This window comes from Salmo salar, chromosome ssa10 (genome assembly GCF_905237065.1).
Source record: "Salmo salar chromosome ssa10, Ssal_v3.1, whole genome shotgun sequence".
Taxonomy (NCBI): Eukaryota; Metazoa; Chordata; class Actinopteri; order Salmoniformes; family Salmonidae; genus Salmo; species Salmo salar.
The window spans coordinates 92,069,463-92,093,076 of record NC_059451.1 but is presented as its reverse complement, the minus strand read 5'-3'; the positions used below and the strand labels follow the sequence as shown (position 1 = coordinate 92,093,076).

The following is a 23,614-nucleotide window of genomic DNA, read 5'->3' as shown; positions in this document are numbered from 1 at the left end:
GGCTTATTATAACACTGATTACATTGTTTTTCATCAATCTACACACAAAACCCCATAATAACAAAGCAAAAACAGGTTTAGAATTTTTTACTAATTTATTAACAATTAAAAACCAAAAATAAATCACATTTACATAGTATTCACACACACACACACACACACACACACACACACACACACACACAGAGAGAGAGAAATCAGGACCATCGACAGCCACATCAGTGGCATAAATAGTTTTTGGTATCTTTTAGTTGTCACTGTATTAGGCTAAGCGTAGGTGAGTTGATGATGGTAAACTGTTAAAGTTAAATGGTGCTGGAATATTGGAGGCAGCTCCTGTTTTCTTTGCAAATTGCGGTAGCCTAACTCTCCATGGTTCTAAATCAATAGCTGGTTAGTAGTTTGAAAATTTTGGAAACATTAACTTGCTTGACCATTCTGTAGGTCACGTAAGTGTTTGTTACATGCAATATGCTTTGTGGACTTCACCAGACAGATGTTGCTCTCCGGTTTTGTGATGAAACAAAAGGTGTGGTTGAATGTATTCTGCCACTGATTTTTATTTTTCTCGGCTTTAGGCCTACAGAGGATTAGGCCTAAGTGGGTTCTTTTTCCACATTTTGTTACATTACAGCCTTATTCTAAAATTGATAAAATAAATGTTTTTCCTCTTTGTTTCCATTGATCATCCTTGAGATGTTTCTACAACTTGATTGGAGTCCACCTGTGGTAAATTCAATTGATTGGACATGATTTGGAAAGGCACACACCTGTCTATATAAGGTCCCACAGTTGGCAGTGCATGTCAGAGCAAAAACCAAACAATGAGGTTGAAGGAATTGTCCATAGAGCACCGAGACAGGATTGTGTTGAGGCACAGATCTGGGGTAGGGTACCAAAACATTTCTGCAGCATTGAAGGTCCCCAAGGACACAGTGGCCTCTATTAATGGAAGAAGTTGAGCGATTGGGGGAGGTGACCAAGAATCCGATGGTGAGGGAGGTGACCAAGAACCCGATGGTGAGGGAGGTGATCAAGAAACCGATGGTCACTCTGACAGAGTTCCAGATTTCCTATGTGGAGATGGGAGACCCTTCCAGAAGGACAACCATCTCTGCAGCACTCCACCAATCAGGCCTTTATGGTAGAGTGGCCAGACAGAAGCCACTCCTCAGCAAAAGACACATGACAGCCTGCTTGGAGTTTGCCAAAAGGCAGCTAAAGGACCTTGGTCTGATGAAATCAAGATTGAACACTTTGGCCTGCATGCCAAGCCTCACGTCTGGAGGAAACCTGGCACTATCCTTACGGCGAAGTATGGTGGTGGCAGCATCATGCTGTGGGGATGTTTTTCAGGGGAAGGGACTGGGAGACTAGTCAGGATCGAGGGAAAGATGAATGGAGCAAAGTACAGAGAGATCCTTGATGAAAACCTGCTCCAGAGCGCTCATAACCTGAGACTAGGTCAAAGGTTCACCTTCCAACAGGACAACGACCCTAAACACACAGCCAAGACAACAGGAGTGGGTTCGGGACAAGTCTCTGAATGTTCTTGAGGCCAGACTTGAACCCGATCGAACATCTCTGGAGAGACCTGAAAATAGCTGTGCAGAGATGCTCCCCATCCAACCTGACAGAGCTTGAGAGGATCTGCCGAGAAGAATGAGAGAAACTCCCCAAATACAGGTGTGCCAAGCTGGGGAAGGATACCAAAGAAGACTTGAGGCTGTAATCACTGCCAAAGGTGCTTCAACAAAGTACTGAGTAAAGGGTCTGAATACTTATGTAAATGTGATATTTCAGTTTCTTATTTTTAATATATTTGCAAAAATTTCTAAAAACGTGTTTTTGCTTTGTTATTGTGGGATATTGCGTGTAGATTGATGAGGGGAAAAACTATTTAATCCATTTTAGAATAAGGCTGTGACGTAACATAATGTGGAAAAAGTCAAGAGGTCTGAATACTTTCTGAATGCACTGTATGTCATGGTGGCAAGGCATATGAACTAACAGATTATAGAGCAAACAACATAATTATCACAACACAGGTTGTAACATGGCTATTTTTTTCCTGGCTTGGTATCCCCAGTGATTTTACCCACGCACCGCTACTGATTATTACCCTCCAGACGAGCTTCAATGCCATACAACTCTCCTTCCGTGGTCTCCAACTGCTCCTAAATACAAGTAAAACTAAATGCATGCTCTTCAACCAATCACTGCCTGCACCTGCCCGCCTGTCCAGCATCACTTCTCTGGACGGTTCTGACTTAGAATTTGTGGACAACTACAAATACCTAGGTGTCTGGTTAGACTGTAAACTCTCCTTCCAGACTCACATCAATCATCTCCAATCCAAAGTTCAATCTAGAATTGGCTTCCTATTTCGCAACAAAGCATCCTTCACTCATGCTGCCAAACATACCCTCGTAAAACTGACCATCCTACCAATCCTCGACTTCGGCGATGTCATCTACAAAATAGCCTCCAATACCCTACTCAACAAGCTGGATGCAGTCTATCACAGTGCCATCCGTTTTGTCACCAAAGCCCCATATACTACCCACCACTGCGACCTGTACGCTCTCGTTGGCTGGCCTTCGCTTCATAATCGTCGCCAAACACATTGGCTCCAGGTCATCTACAAGACCCTGCTAGGTAAAGTCCCCCCTTATCTCCGCTCACTGGTCACCATAGCAGCACCCACCTGTAGCACGCGCTCCAGCAGGTATATCTCTCTGGTCACCCCTAAAGCCAACTCCTCCTTTGGTCGTCTCTCCTTCCAGTTCTCTGCTGCCAATGACTGGAACGAACTACAAAAATCTCTGAAACTGGAAACACTTATCTCCCTCACTAGCTTTAAGCACCAGCTATCAGAGCAGCTCCCAGATCACTGCACCTGTACATAGCCCATCTATAATTTAGCCCAAACTACTACCCCTACTGTATTTATTTATTTTATTTATTATTTTGCTCCTTTGCACCATATTATTTATATTTTAACTTTGAACTTTCTTCAAATTATAAATCTACCATTCCAGTGTTTTACATGCTATACTTTATTTACTTTGCCACCATGGCCTTTTTTGCCTTTACCTCCCTTATCTCACATCATTTGCTCACATTGTATATAGTCTTATTTTTGTCTACTGTATCATTGATTGAATGTTGTTTTACTCCATGTGTAACTCTGTTTTTGTATGTTGTCGAACTGCTTTGCTTTATCTTGGCCAGGTCGCAATTGTAAATGAGAACTTGTTCTCAACTTGCCTACCTGGTTAAATAAAGGTGAAATAAAAAAATAAATAAAAAAATTATAAGGGAGCAGGTAACTTATAATTTGGCTACAATAATTACAATTGCTTTTGAAGCACCAAATTGAGGAAATGTCCGATTTTCAAGGTAGGTATGTTTCAATACTTGAATTTCTGCGCTCCAAATTAAAGTTCAAGTAGGCTACTTCAAGCCCCTTGTAAAATTGCAGGTCTGACATGGAAAACAAAATGTATTTGTCATGTTATTTCATTACCAGACCATATTGTGAATAAGTTATGTAATTTATTGTCATTATATCCAGAACAATTAATATGAATAGCGTTGGGTGTTGCGCAATAGTCTATCCTACACAATTGCGCCCAGTAGACTCGGGGCTCTATATTAACAAACTTAACACAAAGGTAAGTGCAGGTGGTAGCGTATTAGGTTCAGGGGTGAGTCAGAAATATTTTTGCTATTTTCACTATCACAATTATCGGGGCACTTGCTGGCGCTGGTGCAAAAGGGCTGTGTTTTGATGAATAAACAAGTTGTGGGTGTGTGGAGGCTTAGCCCCTCACTGGCCAATCAGAACAAGCTCCATGGTAAAATATGTGGTTGGTTCAAGTTGTGCATTTACGGTCTTTTATGTATTGGCTTGGAATCAACTACAACTACAATAATTTCTCCACGTGGGCATATAATCTTAAAACAATGCAGAATATGGAGGGTTATATGCACATCCAAACTTTTCACAGTAGCTGGAGAAAGATCCAATGTACTGTAATGCGAAAGGGAGAATGTACCCTAACTGTTATACTGCTCCCACCTAGACCTGGTTTATGAATATAATCGGAACCATTTTACAGATCAGATCGCGTTCACACATCTCCAAAAGTTGCATAGCATGCACTCCAGACGTTTTAACCATAGAACCAGGAAGGTAAGTAATTTGAATAATATTGTTTGTAATAAAAACAAGCAATATTTTTTTTAAACAACAACAATAAATACATGTAAAATGTAATGATATCATAAAATCACCAGGATAAAAAAGTCAGGCATTGCTGTTGAACCAGCCTTCATTATAGTATGGCCTAGAAAGGCTTATGAAGGCCTGAAATTTCCATCCCCAATTACAACATTTTCCACCAAGATAGAACTGCTAAAGGGGGTGAAGTTGCAATCTACTATAGAGATAGCCTGCAGAGTTCTGTCCTATTATCCAGGTCTATGCCCAAAGAGTTCGAGCTATTACTTTTAAAAGTCTATCTCTCCAGAACGAAGTCTCTCACTGTTGCCGCTTTTTATAAACCCCCCTCAGCTCCCAGCTGTGCCCTGGACACCATATGTGAATTGATTGTCCCCCATCTATCGTCAGAGTTCGTACTGTTAGGTGACCTAAACTGGGATATGCTTAACACCCCAGCTGTCCTACAAATCTAAGCTAGATGCCCTCAATCTCACACAAATCATCAAGGAACCTACCAGGTACAACCCCAAATCCGTAAACATGGGCACCCTCATAGATATCATCCTGACCAACTTGCCCTCTAAATACACCTCTGCTGTTTTCAACCAGGATCTCAGCGATCACTGCCTCATTGCCTGCATCCGTTATGGGTCCGCGGTCAAACGACCACCCTTCATCACTGTCAAACGCTCTCCCTAAAACACTTCTGCGAGCAGGCCTTTCTAATCGACCTGGCCCGGGTATCCTGGAAGGATATTGTCCTCATCCCGTCAGTAGAGGATGCCTGGTTGTTCTTCAAAAGTGCCTTACTCACCATCTTAAATAAGCACGCCTCTTTCAAAAAATGTAAAACTAAGAACAGATATAGCCCTTGGTTCACTCCAGACTTGACTGCCCTTGACCAGCACAAAAACATCCTGTGGCACACTGCACTAGCTTCGAATAGTCCCCGCGATATGCAACTTTTCAGGGAAGTCAGGAACCAATATACACAGTCAGTTAGGAAAGCAAAAGCTAGATTTTGAAACAGGAATTTGCATCCTGCAGCACTAATTCCAAAAAGTTTTGGGACACTGTAAAGTCCATGGAGAATGAGAGCTCCTCCTCTCAGCTGCCCACTGCACTGAGGCAAGGAAACACTGTCACCACTGATAAATCCACGATAATCGAGAATTTCAATAAGCATTTCTCTACGGCTGGCCACACTTTCCACCAGGAAACCCCAATCCCGGCTAACAGCTCTGCACCCATTGCAGCAACTGGTCCAAGCCCCCCCCCCCCCCCACCCCCGCTTCTCCTTCACCAAAATCCTGACAGCTGATGTTCTGAAAGAGCTGCAGAATCTGGATCCCTACAAATCAGCTGGGCTTGACAATCTGGACACTCTCTTCCTAAAATTATCCACGGCCATTGTCTTAACCCCTATTACTAGTCTGTTCAACCTCTCTTTCGTATTGTCTGAGATTCCTAAAGATTGGAAAGTGGCCGCGGTCGTCCCCCGCTTCAAAAGGGCAAGACACTCTAGACCCAAACTGTTACAGACCTATATCCATCCTGCCCTGCATATCTAAAGTCTTTGAAAGCCAAATGAACAAACAGATCACCGACCATCTCGAATCCCACCGTACCTTCTCCGCTATGCAATCCGGTTTCCGAGCTGGTCATGGGTGCACCTCAGTCACGCTCAAGGTCCTAAACGATATCATAACCACCATCGATAAAAAACAGTACCGTGCAGCCGTCTTCATCGACTTGGCCAAAGCTTTCGACTCTGTCAATCACCGCATTCTTATCAGCAGACTCAACAGCCTTGGTTTCTCTAATGACTGCCTCGCCTGGTTCACTAACTACTTCTCAGATAGAGTTCGGTGTGTCAAATCTGTTGTCCGGACCTCTGGCAGTCTCTATGGGGGTGCCACAGGGTTCAATTCTCGGGCCGACTCTTTTCTCTGTATATATCAATGATGTTGCTCTTGCTGCGGGTGATTCTTTGATCCACCTCTATGCAGACGACACCATTCTGTATACATCTGGCCCTTCTTTGGACACTGTGTTAACAAACCTCCAAATGAGCTTCAATGTCATACAACACTCATTTTGTGGACTCCAACTGCTCTTAAACGCTAGTAAAACTAAATGCATGCTCTTCAACCAATCGCAACCCGCACCCGTCCGCCTGCCCACCTAGCAGCACTACTCCGAAAGGTTCTGACTTAGAATATGTGGACAACTATAAATACCTAGGTGTCTGGTTAGACTGTAAACTCTCCTTCCAGACTCATATTAATCATCTCCAATCCAAAATTAAATCTAGAATCGGCTTTCTATTTCACAACAAAGCCTCCTTCACTCATGCTGCTGAACATACCCTCGTAAAAAACTGACTATCATCCCGATCCTTGACTTGGGCGATGTCATTTACAAAATAGCCTCCAACACCCTACTCAGCAAATTGGATGCAGTCTATCACAGTGCCATCCGTTTTGTCACCAAAGCCCCATACACCACCCACCATTGCGACCTGTATGCTCTCGTTGGCTGGTCCTCACTACATATTCGCTGCCAAACCCACTGGCTCCAGGTCATCTATAAGTCTTTGCCAGGTAAAGCTCCACCTTATCTCAGCTCACTGGTCATCATAGCAACACCCACCCGTAGCACACGCTCCAGCAGGCATATTTCACTGGTCATCCCGAAAGCCAACACCTACTTTGGCCGCCTCTCCTTCCAGTTCTCTGCTGCCAATGACTGGAATGAATTGCAAAAATCACTGAAGTTGGAGACATATCTCCCTCATTAACTTTAAGCATCAGCTGTCAGAGCAGCTTTCCGATCGCTGCAGCTGTACACAGCCCATCTGTAAATAGCCCATCCAACCTACTACCTACCTCATCCCCATATTTGTTTTTTCTGCTCTTTTGCACACCAGTATCTCTACTTGCACATCCTCATCTGCACATCTGTCACTCCAGTGTTTATTGCTAAATTGTAATTACTTCGCCACTGTGGCCTATTTATTGCCTTACCTCCTTAATTTGCACACTGTATACAGATTTTCTATTGTGTTATTGACTGTACGTTTGTTTATCCCATGTGTAACTCTGTGTTGTTTTTGTTGCACTGCTTTGCTTTATCTTGGCCAGGACGCAGTTGTAAATGAGAACTTGTTCTCAATTGGCCTACCTGGTTAAATAAAGGTTAAATTAAAAAAAATATATATATAGTAGGCCTAAGGGAGGGCTTGTGTTTTGAACATATGAAACGGAAAACAAGCCATTTTTACACATCACTTCTAAATACGAGGTTCAACGGTATTCACCAAGGATCTCATCGCTCGTTTCATGATGTGCATGGACACGTAGCCTCCATCATGGAGGGGGTTTTAAGCACGTCCAAAATGGGACCTGCATGGCTAAAATTATGTAGGCCTGCCTACGATGCATACATAAAAAGGGAACGTCAGCTCACTGTTTTACTCCTCAAAAATGTTATATTTTAATAAAGCTTTAATGATTATGATTTCTCAGGAGCCAATCCGTTTATCGACAGTCTTGACTACTTCGCAATTGCATTGGGCAGGACAAAAAAAGCCAAAGCCCCATATAGACCACTGCAGCACTCGGGAGGCTCCATCTACAAAATGTTTAATGCTTAACAATTGCCTTGTACAAATTATGAAAATACAAAAATTGTCACGCTCGTCGTACGAACTGGAAGCATACTCGGACCAAGGTGCAGCGTGAGTAGCGTTCCACATCTTTATTATAACGTGAAACTTCAGCAAAATACAAAAACAAGAAATGATCAAACGAACTGTGACGACAGTGAAGTGCAAATAGGCACCTACACATAAACAAGATCCCACAAAACACAGTGGGGAAATGGCTGCCTAAATATGATCCCCAATCAGAGACAACGCTAAACAGCTGCCTCTGATTGGGAACCATACCAAGCACACCAACATAGAAATAAACAACATAGAACACCCCCAGTCACGCCCTGACCTACTATACCATAGAGAACCAAGGGCTCTCTATGGTCAGGGCGTGACAAAAATACTACGCAGGACTCTTAAAAAATTTCATTTAAATGTTAATTGTATTTTTTGATCACAGAAACAATGACAAAATATGGGAAAATAAACAATTAAATGTTTATTATATAAAGAGGCCCGTGTAATCATCTGCCAGAGAGTCTCCCCAATCGGCCTGAGCCCCAAGTAATCCATTTGGGCCAGATAACTCACACCAGAATCAGCCCGAGTTCAATCCCCGCATCCTAGCCATAAGTAATACTGCCTAAGGCGGCCCAGACTCGGGCCACATGACATCGGCCGAGTCTGACTCTCATCCAAATGCCCCGACTCTCAGCCGGAATCGGCCCAGATCCACTGTGCTAGCTTAGTAGGCTGCTTTTCGGCTGTCAAGATTCATGGCATAACCAACTGCATTACCGCTAAAAAATTCTGTTAAAGGTCCCAAAAGCACACACATCCCTGGGTCGCTCGTCCTTTCAGTTTGCTGCAGCTAGCGACTGGAACGAGCTGTAACAAACACTCAAACTGGACAGTTTTATCTCAATCTCTTCATTCAAAGACTCAATCATGGACACTCTTACTGACAGTTGTGGCTGCTTTGTGTGATGTATTGTTGTCTCTACCTTGCCCTTTGTTCTGTTGTCTGTGCCCAATAATGTTTGTACCATGTTTTGTGCTGCTGCCATGTTGTGTTGCTATCATGTTGTTGTCATGTGGTGTTGCTACCATGTTGTTGTCATGTGGTGTTGCTACCATGCTGTGTTGTCATGTGTTGCTGCCATGCTGTGTTGTTGTCTTAGGTCTCTATTTATGTAGTGTCCTATATTCAATTTTTTTAGCTATTTTTTTTATCCCAGTCCCTGTCCCCGCAGGAGGCATTTTGACTTTTGGTAGGCCGTCATTGTAAATAAGAATTTGTTCTGACTTGCCTAGTTAACCTGTCTGGGCTAGGGGGCAGTATTTTCACGGCCGGATGAAAAACGTACCCAATTTAAACAGGTTACTACTCTGGCCCAGAAACTAGAATATGCATATTATTAGTAGATTTGGATAGAAAACACTCTGAAGTTTCTGAAGCTGTTTGAATGGTGTATGTGAGTATAACAGAACTCATATGGCAGGCAAAAACCTGAGAAAAATTCATACCCAACAAAGGGATTGGATATGCGCGGTCACGCGAGCATGCCTTTCCTTCTTTTTCTTCTTGAATGAATATGCTATTGTCCGGTTGGAATATTATCGCAATTCTACATTAAAAATACCATAAATATTGATTTTAAACAGTGTTTGACATGCTTCTAAGTACGGTAATGGAACATTGCGACTTTTCGTCTCTATTTCCGCGACCCTGCGTTATGCCTTTGGATAAGTAATCTGTACGCATGAACAAAACGGAGGTATTTGTACAGAAATATGGATTATTTCGAACAAAAACAACATTTCTTGTGGAAGTAGCAGTCCTGGGAGTGCATTCTGACAAAGATCAGCAAAGGTAAGAGAATATTTCTAATACTAATTCTGAGTTTAGGTTGCCCCGAACTTGGCGGGTGTCTGAATAGCTCAGCGTGATGGCTGAGCTATGTACTCAGAATATTGAAAAATGTGCTTTCTCCGTAAAGCTATTTCAAAACCTGACACAGCGGTTGCATCCAGGGGTAGTCTATCTATAATTCTTAAAATAATTGTTATATATTTTGTCAACGTTTATGATTAGTATTTTTGTAAATTGATGTGCACATTCACCAGACGTTTTGGTGGGAATATATTTTCTGAATATCACGCGCCAATGTAAAATGCTGTTTTTGGATATAAATATGAACTTTATCGAACAAAACATACATGCATTGTGTAACATAATGTCCTAGGAGTGTCATCTGATGAAGATCGTCAAAGGTTAGTGCTTCATTTAGCTGTGTTTTGGGTTTTATTGACACATGTCCTTGCTTGGAAAATGGCTGTGTGATTATTTTTGTCTATGTACTCTCCTAACATAATCTAATGTTTTGCTTTCGCTGTAAAGCCTTTTTGAAATCGGACAATGTGGTTAGATTAACGAGAAGTTTATCTTTAAAATGGTGTAAAATAGTTGCATGTTTGAGAAAGTTGAATTATGACATTTTGTTGCGTCCCACCTAGCCCATAGAAGTTAAATAAAGGTTAAATAAAATAAAATTATTTTTTGGTTGGTCTTAAACATCCCTTTCAGGGCTGCCTGAAATTTGCACTTTGGATCATATTTTTAAGGACTTTAAGGACTCAAATATTTCTACCCTGCCCATCTGAGCTCAAGCGAGCTGTTAAAAGACAGGTAAATTGCTGAACCTGGCGTTAGGGCGGAAAAATGCCAGTGCGCCAGTTTTTACATGACAAAATTGCAAATTAATGTGCGTTTGACACTAGGGTCGCATTAATGCCAGCTGAAAATAGAGCATGAAACGTGAAACATTTGAAAATTCCTTCCTGGATCAGATGATGATGTATGAAACTATCACGACATAACTAATTAGCTGGACACCAAATACGCATCCAACAAGTATTATGCATAATTATTGAATAACCACATTAATGACAGTATCGATTTAGGTTTTCAGTATCAAGGTAAGGTGACTCTTTCTGTTAAAGCATTCCATCTTGCAAGTCATACAATATTTTGGATTTGTGTGCTCATTGAAAACAGTTTTCACCCCGTAACATAAGGATACACGAAATGATGTCATTCGAAAACATAATGTTAAATTTCACTGCTATGCGGATGACACACAGCTGTACATTTCAATGAAACATGGTGAAGCCCCAAAATTGCCCTCGCTAGAAGCCTGTGTTTCAGACATAAGGAAGTGGATGGCTGCAAACGTTCTACTTTTAAACTCGGACAAATCAGAGATGCTTGTTCTAGGTCCCAAGAAACAAAGAGATCTTCTGTTAAATCTGACAATTAATCTTGATGGTTGTACAGTCGTCTCAAATAAAACTGTGAAGGACCTCGGCGTTACTCTGGACCCTGATCTCTCTTTTGAAGAACATATCAAGACTGTTTCAAGGGCAGCTTTTTTCCATCTACGTAACATTGCAAAAATCAGAAACTTTCTGTCCACAAATGATGCAGAAAAATGAATCCATGCTTTTGTTACTTCTAGGTTGGACTACTGCAATGCTCTACTTTCCGGCTACCTGGATAAAGCACTAAATAAACTTCAGTTAGTGCTAAATACAGCTGCTAGAATCCTGACTAGAACCAAAATATGTGATCATATTACTCCAGTGTTAGCTTCCCTACGCTGGCTTCCTGTTAAGGCAAGGGCTGATTTCAAGGTTTTACTGCTAACCTACAAAGCATTACATGGGCTTGCTCCTACCTATCTTTCCGATTTGGTCCTGCCGTACATACCTACACGTACGCTGTGGTCACAAGACGCAGGCCTCCTAATTGTCCCTAGAATTTCTAAGCAAACAGCTGGAGGCAGGGCTTTCTCCTATAGAGCTCCATTTTTATGGAAGAGTCTGCCTACCCATGTGAGAGATGCAGACTCGGTCTCAACCTTTAAGTCTTTACTGAAGACTCATCTCCTCAGTGGGTCCTATGATTGAGTGTAGTCTGGCCCAGGAGTGTGAAGGTGAACAGAAAGGCTCTGGAACAACGAACCGCCCTTGCTGTCTCTGCCTGGCCGGTTCCCCTCTCTCCACTGGGATTCTCTGCCTCTAACCCTATTACAGGGGCTGAGTCACTGGCTTATTGGTGTTCTTCCATGCCGTCCCTAGGAGGGGTGCGTCACTTGAGTGGGTTGAGTCACTGCCGTGGTCTTCCTGTCTGGGTTGGCGCCCCCCCTTGGGTTGTGCCGTGGCGGAGATCTTTGTGGGCTATACTCGGCCTTGTCTCAGGATGGTATGTTGGTGGTTGAAGGTATCCCTCTAGTGGTGTGGGGGCTGTGCTTTGGCAAAGTGGGTGGGGTTATATCCTTCCTGTTTGGCCCTGTCCGGGGGTATCGTCGGATGGGGCCACAGTGTCTCCTGACCCCTCCTGTCTCAGCCTCCAGTATTTATGCTGCAGTAGTTCATGTATTGGGGGGCTAGGGTCAGTCTGTTATATCTGGAGTATTTCTCCTGTCTTATCCGGTGTCCTGTGTGAATTTAAGTATGCTCTCTCTAATTCTCTCTTTCTCTCTTTCTTTCTCTCTCTCGGAGGACCTGAGCCCTAGGACCATGCCTCAGGACTACCTGACATGATGACTCCTTGCTGTCCCCAGTCCACCTGGCCGTGTTGCTGCTCCAGTTTCAACTGTTCTGCCTGCGGATATGGAACCCTGACCTGTTCAACGGACGTGCTACCTGTCCCAGACCTGCTGTTTTCAACTCTCTAGAGACAGCAGGAGCGGTAGAGATACTCTCAATTATCGGCTATGAAAAGCCATCTGACATTTACTCCTGAGGTGCTGACTTGTTGCACCCTCGACAACTGTGATTATTATTATTTGACCATGCTGGTAATTTATGAACATTTGAACATCTTGGCCATGTTCAGTTATAATCTCCACCCAGCACAGCCAGAAGAGGACTGGCCACCCCTCATAGCCTGGTTCCTCTCTAGGTTTCTTCCTAGGTTTTGGCCTTTCTAGGGAGTTTTTCCTAGCTACCGTGCTTCTACACCTGCATTGCTTGCTGTTTGGGGTTTTAGGCTGGGTTTCTGTACAGCACTTTGAGATATCAGCTGATGTAAGAAGGGCTATATAAATACATTTTTATTTGATTTGATTTGATGTTACGTAGTTACACAGCATTTCTCTATACAAAAACTGTCCGACAGCTAGATCCAGGATTCTTAAAGGGTTCAAGTTCAACGTCTAATTTAACTGATTAATGCTTAATATAATGACAACTTACACTGCCATAAATGCAAGGTCAGAAAAGTAAGTATTTATGTCACATGATTTCATCAAGAACCATGACCAACCAAGATAAAGGGTTAAACATAGGTATTAAATCAACTCTTGAATTGTATTGAATATAATAACTACGATCCCTCCTTATATCTTAATGTTATGACATGAAAAAATTATTATCAATGGACTCATCAACAGCTGTAACAAGTTGTACATTGTAGGAAATCCTCACTGGTACCCTAGTTTATAAAAAGTCCCTGGTACACTGTCTACAGTTTCGCCAACACATATTGCACCACCCAAACCTAAAGCTTTTAAAGGGGAACTCCCTAACATACACACATAGTGGCTTGTATGGGGTGAAGATTAGAAAAACCAGGAGCTAAGATACTCTGTACTCGGAGTTCAAACCTACCCTGTGATTGACAGCTGACCTGCCCACCACCACCCTGTGTTTTCTTTCAGAGGAGAAGGAAGGGTGTGTCCTGCAGCCTCACTCTGACAGTGGCAGACTGACTGGTGTCCATTTGAATGTCACTCAGTGTCAAGACAAACACCTGCAGATAGACAGTTACTGTAGAGAAGCCTTTCAGCTTGCAGCCTGCAGAGCCTGGAATGGATAGGCACCTTGAGTCGTCAAAATTCTATTACTAGGAGCTGTCTCAGCCTGTCTGCTACCTGTTTGAAAAATATAAACGAGTAAAAATATCCCTCCATTGGAACTGCAATGTATGGAGCCTCTTAAAGTGCAAAAAAACATTCCTCTGCTTAAATTAGTTTAGTGCACGTGTGGTGAAGGAGGAAATGACATTTAAAAGGCACAGATGCAATTGAAAATGACTTGTGAGCTGGCCCCAAAGCAGAGCTCTATTTCACGTATCCACATGGTTAATATTCTCTAATTAAATTTGATCATGGGCGTTGGTAGATTCATTACGCTTGTTTGCTATTTGAAGGATGACAAGGTGCTGTCTGCAGGAGCCTTGGACTCCTCCCTTCACTGTATGTCCCTCACTCTGTCCACTCTGGCAGGACTGCTTATCTCTTCATAAAATGAAAAAGCTAAGAAATGCACTGTTACAAGACACACATCAGCAGCCAGCTTTCCCTGAAGATTGACTGCTGGAAATGCAAAGCCTGGAAGGAGGGGTGGATACTATAAAACTGCCATCTAGTATGTCACACTTTGTTTGGATGGATTGGCCATACTATAGCTGTGATAAAGAAGAGGCCATGACCATGCTGTCAAATTGAGGGGAGATTCTCAGTCACAGAGAATAGAAGGTTAATGTTTAGACTGATTGGAAACCATTCCTTTTAGGTTAAAATACTAGAAAATGAAATTAAATATTTCATCTGCTTGTAGTGCATCTATCTAATGAGCAGGTTGACGTTTATTGGGATGAATCTTGTCCTGGAGGCCGAGCTGAGCGATTTCCACTAGATGGGCCAGCGACAAAATCAAAATTGGCTATATCGTAAAAATTCATAAAAAATAAAAATAGCTTTTTGTTAATTTAATGTTAGGGTTAGGCATAAGGTTAGCAGTGTGGTTAAGGTTAGATTTTATGACTTTGTGGCTGTGCCAGCTAGTGTCTATCCTGCAGAGCTTCCTCCAGTACAACACACCTTTGTCTGCAGGTTGGTGTAGGAAAAAAAGTGGAAAAGGAGAAGCCATTTTAGGTCTGCTGTGAATCCTGGCTGAATGTTAATGATCGCTGAAATGTGATAAGAGTGGAGTGGAGGAGTGGAGGAGGAGATGTGGAGAGAAGGGCCCAAACAGAGGGAACTCACAGGAATGGTTTTCTGTAACACAAGCCCCTGTGTCCCTCTCAGACAAACCTGTGAACACAACGACTCCCTCCCACCCTTAAATCCCTCACCTCACACACACATGAACACACCACACAGAAGTACGCACACACACATAAACTGACACACCCTTCTCCCGCTCTGATAGCTTCCAATAAAGTGAGTGGAAATGGGTGGGGGAGGTGAAGATGGGTGGCGTTACTGGAGAGCCTCGCTCAAGGGGAAAAGACACTCTTTAGATAGGCCATCTCCGTTGAAGCGTCACTCACCTTACACACGCGAGCGATGCGCGATACAATGGTGTTGTCAAAGAATTCAAACTCCTTTCCCGCTTCGCTGAAGAAGAAGTAAATCTTATCGTCGTCGCCCACTGGGTTGCCTTTGGGCAGGCTCTCCTGAATGTAGGCAGAGCCCACAAAGGCTGGGTCTGGAGGAACAACAAAGAAACCACAGGGTGAAATGTCAACCTAGAACCATGTATTCTAGGACATGGACATGCCTTTTACATTCACAACGTCTTCTGGTGATTCAGTAACTTTGTAACAGGAATTCTGATCATTTCTGCATGTTGAAATTGACAAAATACCATGGGAACACCTATATTTCTTCAGAGCTATGGTAATTTTAATTTATCATGTCCAGCCTGAGGTCTTCAAATACTGATTGCATATGTTTAGGGGAAAACTGTTTATCCATGTTTATCTTATCAGCTATGTATACAAACACTAGAACATGGCATGAAGCACCTACAAGATAGCTAGCTGCCTGAAGACCTGAACTTACCCTGAAGCCAGTTCAAGGAGTTTTCTGTTTTTAGGGCAGCACCTTGGCCCAGGCTCTTGTAAATAATAGGTTCATTTCCTTGGAAATTACTGACCGTTCCAGCATACAGCTCTCCATCTATAATGTAAGGAAGAATAAGATGAAGACAAACCATATCTGGACCAGGAGACAAGGAGCCTCTGTGTCACTCATAACAAACCCTTGAATCTAAAATCAAAGTGTTGTCTCCTAATATGTTTACAGTATGGAACACACAAGAATGAACTCTTGTAAGATATACATTCCAGCTTTATCACCGATGAATCTATAATTAAGTATGTCAACAGTGTGTTGTCTATTATGTTTATGTATATATTGTATTGTGTACAGTATGTATTGTGTACAGTATGTATTGTGTACTCAGTCTTATGGAAGCCAAACACATTTCCCTGACAGTAAATAAGTGACCCCTATAGTGAACCTACCAGCCATGATGGCAGTGGACTTGTACTCAGGGTTGAAAGGGCAGCGGCCGCGTCCGTCCTCTGTCACTATCTCCCCAGTCTGGCTCCTCACCAGAGTGAAGTCAGCTGTGTTCTGGAGAGGACGGACAGAGAGAGAGAGAGACTTGAGGAAATGTAGGGCTGTAATCTACACTGACCACTGCCTTCTTTCCAGTGTTCTCTACTGCACTATGGCCCAAATGATGGGGAGGGAAACACTGGTTGGTTGCAGCTGGTCCCTTTGGGGTGGTTCAAACCAGGGTTGTTTCGAAACGTGGTTTTGTCACATTGTGTGGTCACAATGCAGAAAAGGCTTGTTACTACCCAATGCTATAGAGACACACTTGATAAACAGTATCTCTATTTAAGTAAATGTTATTATATGATTCCATTTAGAAATGATCTGGTGATAGGGAAGATAAGGAGGGCTGCTTAGAGAAGGGATGGACATGACTGTCTGTATAAAGTACTGTATATCTCTCTGTGTGGGCTGAGACTCAGTGGTTTTGATAAGAAGGGAGACTTGGGAGGAGGAGACGCTCAGGAATCCTGGTTCACAACCTAAAGTTCTGCCAAGAGACTTTCCCTCCTCCCTTAATGTTTTCTCTCCCATATTGAATTATTGCAGAGGGGATTTGAGATGTTCTTTGACTGTCAATATTTCTAAATGGAAATGTCAATGTTATTCTGCATGGCCTCAGAGACCTGTCTGCTCCATCAGCTGAACACATTTAAAGATGCACTTCCTTTCAAATGTGTGTGTTCTAAAACGTCTTCATACAACTCAGAGCCACTCATGCTCACTAAACATCTGTAAAGGGTATAATTGGAATACACTGATTTGAGGATAAATAAAATGCAGTCTCCAGGTGGGAAATACTGTAAAATAGAGAAGAAAAGCTGTACCTTGATTGACAGAGTGAATTACATGACTAATTACATCTCTCTACAGCACACAGGCATTGTGGTTCTCTCTACAGCACACAAGCATGGTGGTTCTCTCTACAGCACACAAGCATGGTGGTTCTCTCTACAGCACACAGGCATGGTGGTTCTCTCTACAGCACACAGGCATGGTGGTTCTCTCTACAGCACACAGGCATTGTGGTTCTCTCTACAGCACACAGGCATGGTGGTTCTCTACAGCACACAGGCATTGTGGTTCTCTCTACAGCACACAGGCATGGTGGTTCTCTCTACAGCACACAGGCATGGTGGTTCTCTCTACAGCACACAGGCATGGTGGTTCTCTCTACAGCACACAGGCATTGTGGTTCTCTCTACAGCACACAGGCATGGTGGTTCTCTCTACAGCACACAGGCATTGTGGTTCTCTCTATAGCACACAGGCATGGTGGTTCTCTCTACAGCACACAGGCATTGTGGTTCTCTCTACAGCACACAAGCATGGTGGTTCTCTCTACAGCACACAGGCATGGTGGTTCTCTCTACAGCACACAGGCATTGTGGTTCTCTCTATAGCACACAGGCATGGTGGTTCTCTCTACAGCACACAGGCATTGTGGTTCTCTCTACAGCACACAGGCATGGTGGTTCTCTACAGCACACAGGCATGGTGGTTCTCTCTACAGCACACAGGCATTGTGGTTCTCTCTACAGCACACAGGCATGGTGGTTCTCTCTACAGCACACAGGCATTGTGGTTCTCTCTATAGCACACAGGCATTGTGGTTCTCTCTATAGCACACAGGCATGGTGGTTCTCTCTACAGCACACAGGCATGGTGGTTCTCTCTACAGCACACAAGCATGGTGGTTCTCTCTACAGCACACAGGCATGGTGGTTCTCTCTACAGCACACAGGCATGGTGGTTCTCTCTACAGCACACAGGCATGGTGGAACTTTATGCTGTATGCTAAGAAATCAAACACACACTTACTATGTACGCACAGATTGGACTGAAGGCGTAGGTTCCACACACGTATAGATGGGTACTGTTCACACGCAGTAAAATCTTGATGTAATTGAAGCAATCAGTCTGCATTAAAGACACAGGAGAGGCGAGAGCATCGTTAATATGACGCATAGGTTCCCACAAACCATTCTCGAGGGAAAGTTCCTCAAGTTGAGTGGAGTAGCTCATTGGGTGACCCTCCAAGCATATTTCCACATTACCAGAATTAATTGCTTTCAAATAGCCTGGGAGGCCTGTTGCTAGCAGTGTCCCAAATGTCTGAGTGACTGTCTCACACAGAACACTGATTGATGTCTTCTTCAAGATCTTGGTCTATGAGCCTTTGTCCCCCAACCCTTCAATCAAACCAGGAATCAATCATACAATATTAACATCTGATAATATACTGTACTTCCCACAGTATTGAGTTTTCTCTACAATCACAGAGGGGTTGCTTAGATGGGATGCATAGCAATTTGTCTGGCTATAAAAAAGGTACGCAGGCCATCACTGCTGAATGGAAATGTACAACTTAAATGGAAACTTCCATTGCTACTGACAGTTCATTTTCAGTACTACGGCACAAAATGAGCTTGAGAACTGGCATGGAAGTGTAAACATTGCCACTGGAGTTCCACAAATACAGTGCAATGTACTCACCTGTAGGTCTTTGCCTTTGAAACTGCACTCATCTCTCTTCCTCTCATGTGTGCTCCATGTCAGCTAGAGGAGAGGAGAAGTGTCAACATACATTACAAAGACACAGCACAGAGCTGTAAAGAACACAGCTGTGGTCCTCTGTAGCTTAGTTGGTAGAGCATGACGTTTGCAACGTCAGGATAGTGGGTTTGATTCCCGGGACTAATCATACGTAAAATCTGCACACGCATGACTGTAAGATGCTTTGGATAAAAGCGTCTGCTAAATGGCATATATATATATATTACTGTAGAACATTGTCATTAAGAGCAGTGAACACAAGATGTCATACAACAACCATGTACATTATATAATTCCACACATCCTCACCCTTACTGTTCATGCACACAAGCACGCACACAGAGAAACAGTACAATACAACACTGTTGTGAAGTGTATCTGAGAGCCAAGGGTAACATACCACCTCTAGAAACACTACAAATACGTTTCAGTAGTTCAGCTAGGGCCGCTGGGCTGTTGTGTCTACTTTGATTTGCACTATGTTTAGACTTACTGTGCTGAGCTGAGGTGGTGGCCAGGCGGAAGGTCAAGTCTCAAACCACCTCCACTATATGAGGTCATTATTAACAGGTGACATTCATATGCCATGTTGATACTCGTTTCATTATGCAGATGAATTATTCATTTTGAAGCATACTCCCAGATGAAACTTTTTTATTGCACAGAAATAGTATCAATTATGACTATGTCTAATATCCATTACTTATGAAAAATAGGATACCTCTTGAATGTCTCTCAAAACACACAGACACACACTCGTGCCCACTTACATTACGTTGTAGCTTGACTCTGCTGATATCAGAGAGGTTGAGGGCGAAGAGCTCCTCTCGTGCTCCAACATAGAGCATGTTATCTTCCCTACTGAGGAGCAGAGAGGTATAATTGAAGACCCCATCCACAGAGAATCTCTTGGCTGATCTCTCATTTGCATCTGAGGAGAGAAAAAAACAGAAAGAGGAGAAGAAATATTAACAAACTGAACGTTCTACTGCAATATGAGCCCCTAGAAAGCATTAACAGATTTGCCTGGACAAGAATTTTACATCAAAATGGTAATAATGTATGCGTTATTTTGTTTATGTATACATGTGCTCTCTGCTCCCATGACAACAACATTGTCTGGCCTAGCAGGCTCTTTTTCTGCTGACTCCATCACTACAGGGGAGCTACAATAGGAGAGATGGACAGAGCCTGGCCTCCTGAGCTCATAATAAGGAATACAAATGATCCAACCACAGGAAGCAGCAGCTGGAGGAGTGTGTGTGTGTGTGTTCAGCCTCCAGTCCTGTCACCCTCTCTCATCACCTCTGGAGAGGGCTGCAGAAAGAGAGCGAAAGCCAGCTCCCTATTTTTCTCACTATCCTGACACCCCTTCAAAAGCCCACCCTCTGCCTGCAGCCTGCAGCCACATGTCACATCATTGACTCTCTCTCTCTAAGCCTAAAGCTCCACATTCAGCACATTGTTGCAGAGTGGAGGTCTTCTGAGCTGGCCAGTCCAACATAAACAACATGGAGAACATTTTGTCATGAAAACATATGGTACTGTATATGAATGCCTACTAAGTGATTCTCTGAAGACATCACTGCCTTATGGATTATGAGTCAACTAAAGATTTAAATACATTTCAATCAATACATTTGCAGACTCGACATGAACCACTGAGTCTATGCTATACATTCCCAACGCAAGATTTATTGTTTTAGCTTATCAGAGAAGATACAGTAGTCCTACCTCTACCTTTCAATACAGAAACACATTTTAATATTTGATCATATTTGATCAGTATAGTGCTGCTTCATGCTAGTGAGCCATTTCCTCTCTCTCCTTTCCTTCATCTTCCTTCTCTCTCGCCTCCTTTCCTCACCTCTCCCGTCCTTTCCTTCCCTCTCTCTTCCTTCTCTCCTCTCTTTCCTCAGAGCTTTGAGCAAATGTAACGGTGATTTACCCATGCAAAGACAAAGGCTGGAGCTTGAACCAAAACAAGGGCTTAGAGGGATTTCCACAGAGGAGGATATCTATACAATTTCTCTCTTGAGTCAGACCACCACTGTCATATTCTCTGAACACTGCTGAGGGAGACACAATGAGGCGGGTAATTGTGTACCATTAAGGGAATCCATCTGGGTTTAGTAGTGTGATCATTAATTTTCATAATTTCAGCCAGTCATTAGTCAGGTTTCTATTTCCATTGTATCATGCTGCAGTGATGAGGTTTGCATACAGCGTTGTATAGCCTACCAATACTCAACATGGTTGTCCATTTACACTCCATGTCTGCCCATTCCATAACATTGTGGTCAATATTACAAGGATCTGTGTGCCCAGAAGAAAATGATTATTGATGAATGATTGATGAATTATCCTTGGAACAAACCAAAATCATTGCTCTTAAATCCAAGATAATAATATGGACTGATCCAAGAAAATGTACCTATTAAAATGTATCACAGATTTCAGCAATTCAACACGTTTCCAGGAAACTGTAACATATGGAATGTGAGGCTTTTGGAAGAAGAAGTGGAGCTGTGAAGAGAGCTGTAAAAAAATGGCAACTTTTATTTGAAGAGTGCTAAATAACATCCGTTCATCTGGAACAAAAATTATCAAGACAAAGAAAGACAAATATATCAGATAAAGATATAATACAATATATAATAAATATATATTGTAGTGAAAACCAGTTAGAAGTGGGAGAGACAAAAAGTGTATTTACACTCCAATGACAGGATTAGTGCCTTATTAATCAGAAGAGTCTGTCTGCCAGAATGTACTGGTGCTGCAGTTAAGGATTCTGTTTAAAGATGCTATTACAATGGCATCGTTTAGGAGCAAAAGATAACTTGATTGCAGATCTCAAAGGGACAAAATATAATTTATAGCCCTGGGACTACAAACCCCAATAGTAAACTGGAATAGTTGCTGGTCAGTCAGTCTTTCAGTCAGTCTCTAGACCGTCTCCCCCAGGTCTCCATTACAGGGCCCTCCACAGACAGACAGGTCCCTCCACAGACAGACAGACAGACACCATAGTCTCTTTCAGACAAACTCCACTCCATTGTTGTTAGAGCATCTGAGGTTGACTCCCATGACAACGCAGGCAGCCATGGAAACGCTGTGCTGTAGTGTAATCTGGGAAGAGAAGAGCCCTGACCTGTTTAGTGTTCAGAGGAAGCAGAAGCACTCAAGAGCGGCTAGTGTCTGTTGGAGATGTGGAGAGAGGGGGGTGTCTGCCGTAGCTACAGGGGGAGAGGGTGTTAGGGAGGGCAGGCAAGTGGGAACGTTGTAATGAGTGAAGAGGCACAACATATCATAACTAGTTTACCCTCGCCTTGTTGAGCACCTTACCCCTCCCCCTACCCTGCAGTCCTGCCCCCGGCAACCCATAGCAACACACTGCTTTTATCAAAGAGACATCTCATTTAGTCAAACAGCGGAAACTAGCAAATAGCAATACACTTTTGTTGGAGAGGAGACATAGCTATCTAGGCAAACAACGCGTGCAAAAGCAAAAAAAGTTGATCATATTACTCCAGTGCCCTCCTCTCTATGCTGGCTTCCTGTTAAGGCAAGGGCTGATTTAAAGGTTTTACTGCTAACCTACAAAACATTACATGGGCTTGCTCCTACCTATCTTTCCGATTTGGTCCTGCCGTACATACCTACAGGTACGCTACGGTCACAAGACGCAGGTCTCCTTACTGTCCCTAGAATTTCTAAGCAAACAGCTGGAGGCAGGGCTTTCTCCTATAGAGCTCCATTTTTATGGAATGGTCTGCCTATCCATGTGAGAGACGCAGACTCGGTCTCAACCTTTAAGTCTTTATTGAAGACTCATCTCTTCAGTAGGTCCTATGATTGAGTGTAGTCTGGCCCAGGAGTGTGAAGGTGAACGGAAAGGCACTGGAGCAACGAACCGCCCTTGCTGTTTCTGCCTGGCCGGTTCCCCTCTCTCCACTGGGATTCTCTGCCTCTGACCCTATTACAGGGGCTGAGCCACTGGCGTACTGGTGCTCTTCTGTGCCGTCCCTAGGAGGGGTGCGTCACTTGAGTGGGTTGAGTCACTGACGTCATCTTCCTGTCTGGGTTCGTGCCGTGGGGGAGATCTTCGTGGGCTATACTCGGCCTTGTCTCGGGATGGTAAGTTGGTGGTTGAAGATATCCCTCTAGTGGTGTGGGGGCTGTGGCTTGGCAAAGTGTGTTGGGTTATATCCTGCCTGTTTGGTCCTGTCCAGGGGTATCGTCGGACGGGGTCACAGTGTCTGGTCATCTATGAACATTTGAACATCTTGGCCATGTTCTGTTATTATCTCAGCCAGGCAGCCAGAAGAGGACTGGCCACCCCTCATAGCCTGGTTCCTCTCTAGGTTTCTTCCTAGGTCCCGTTCTTTCTAGGGAGTTTTTCCTAGCCACCGTGCTTCTACACCTGCATTGCTTGCTGTTTTGGATTTTAGGCTGGGTTTCTGTACAGCACTTTGTGACATCAGCTGATGTAAGAAGGGCTTTATAAATACATTTGACTGATTGATTGATTGAACTGCATTGACAGATGTTGTTAAAAGGATCACAACACTGTTTTCTACTATCACTGCAGGGTTTGTCACTGTTTTGAACATTAATTTAGATAGACTCAGTTAAGGGACAACATTCTCTCCTATCACAGATCCCAGTCTCCGTTTCACAGACAGTACATTCAACACAGTCCTATTTAACCTGCTGACTCTGACTGAAAGACACAGCCTCTGCCTGACACAGCTGCCA

The 23,614-nt window shown here is 43.2% G+C and overlaps 1 protein-coding gene across 2 annotated transcripts in view; it reads right to left on the bottom strand.

The window, feature by feature from the left end:
* The window catches only part of LOC106561177 (semaphorin-4B), a 99,181-nt gene that overhangs the window by 13,827 nt on the left and 61,740 nt on the right, over positions 1-23,614 (bottom strand). For both annotated transcript variants that reach the window (XM_014124850.2, XM_014124849.2), the window contains exons 3-8: positions 19,624-19,784; positions 18,794-18,856; positions 18,119-18,217; positions 16,201-16,312; positions 15,737-15,853; positions 15,223-15,380 (exon numbers count right to left, since the gene is read on the bottom strand). In XM_014124850.2, coding sequence (XP_013980325.1) covers positions 15,223-15,380; positions 15,737-15,853; positions 16,201-16,312; positions 18,119-18,217; positions 18,794-18,856; positions 19,624-19,784 — 710 coding nt within the window. The remainder of the gene's footprint in view (positions 1-15,222; positions 15,381-15,736; positions 15,854-16,200; positions 16,313-18,118; positions 18,218-18,793; positions 18,857-19,623; positions 19,785-23,614) is intronic.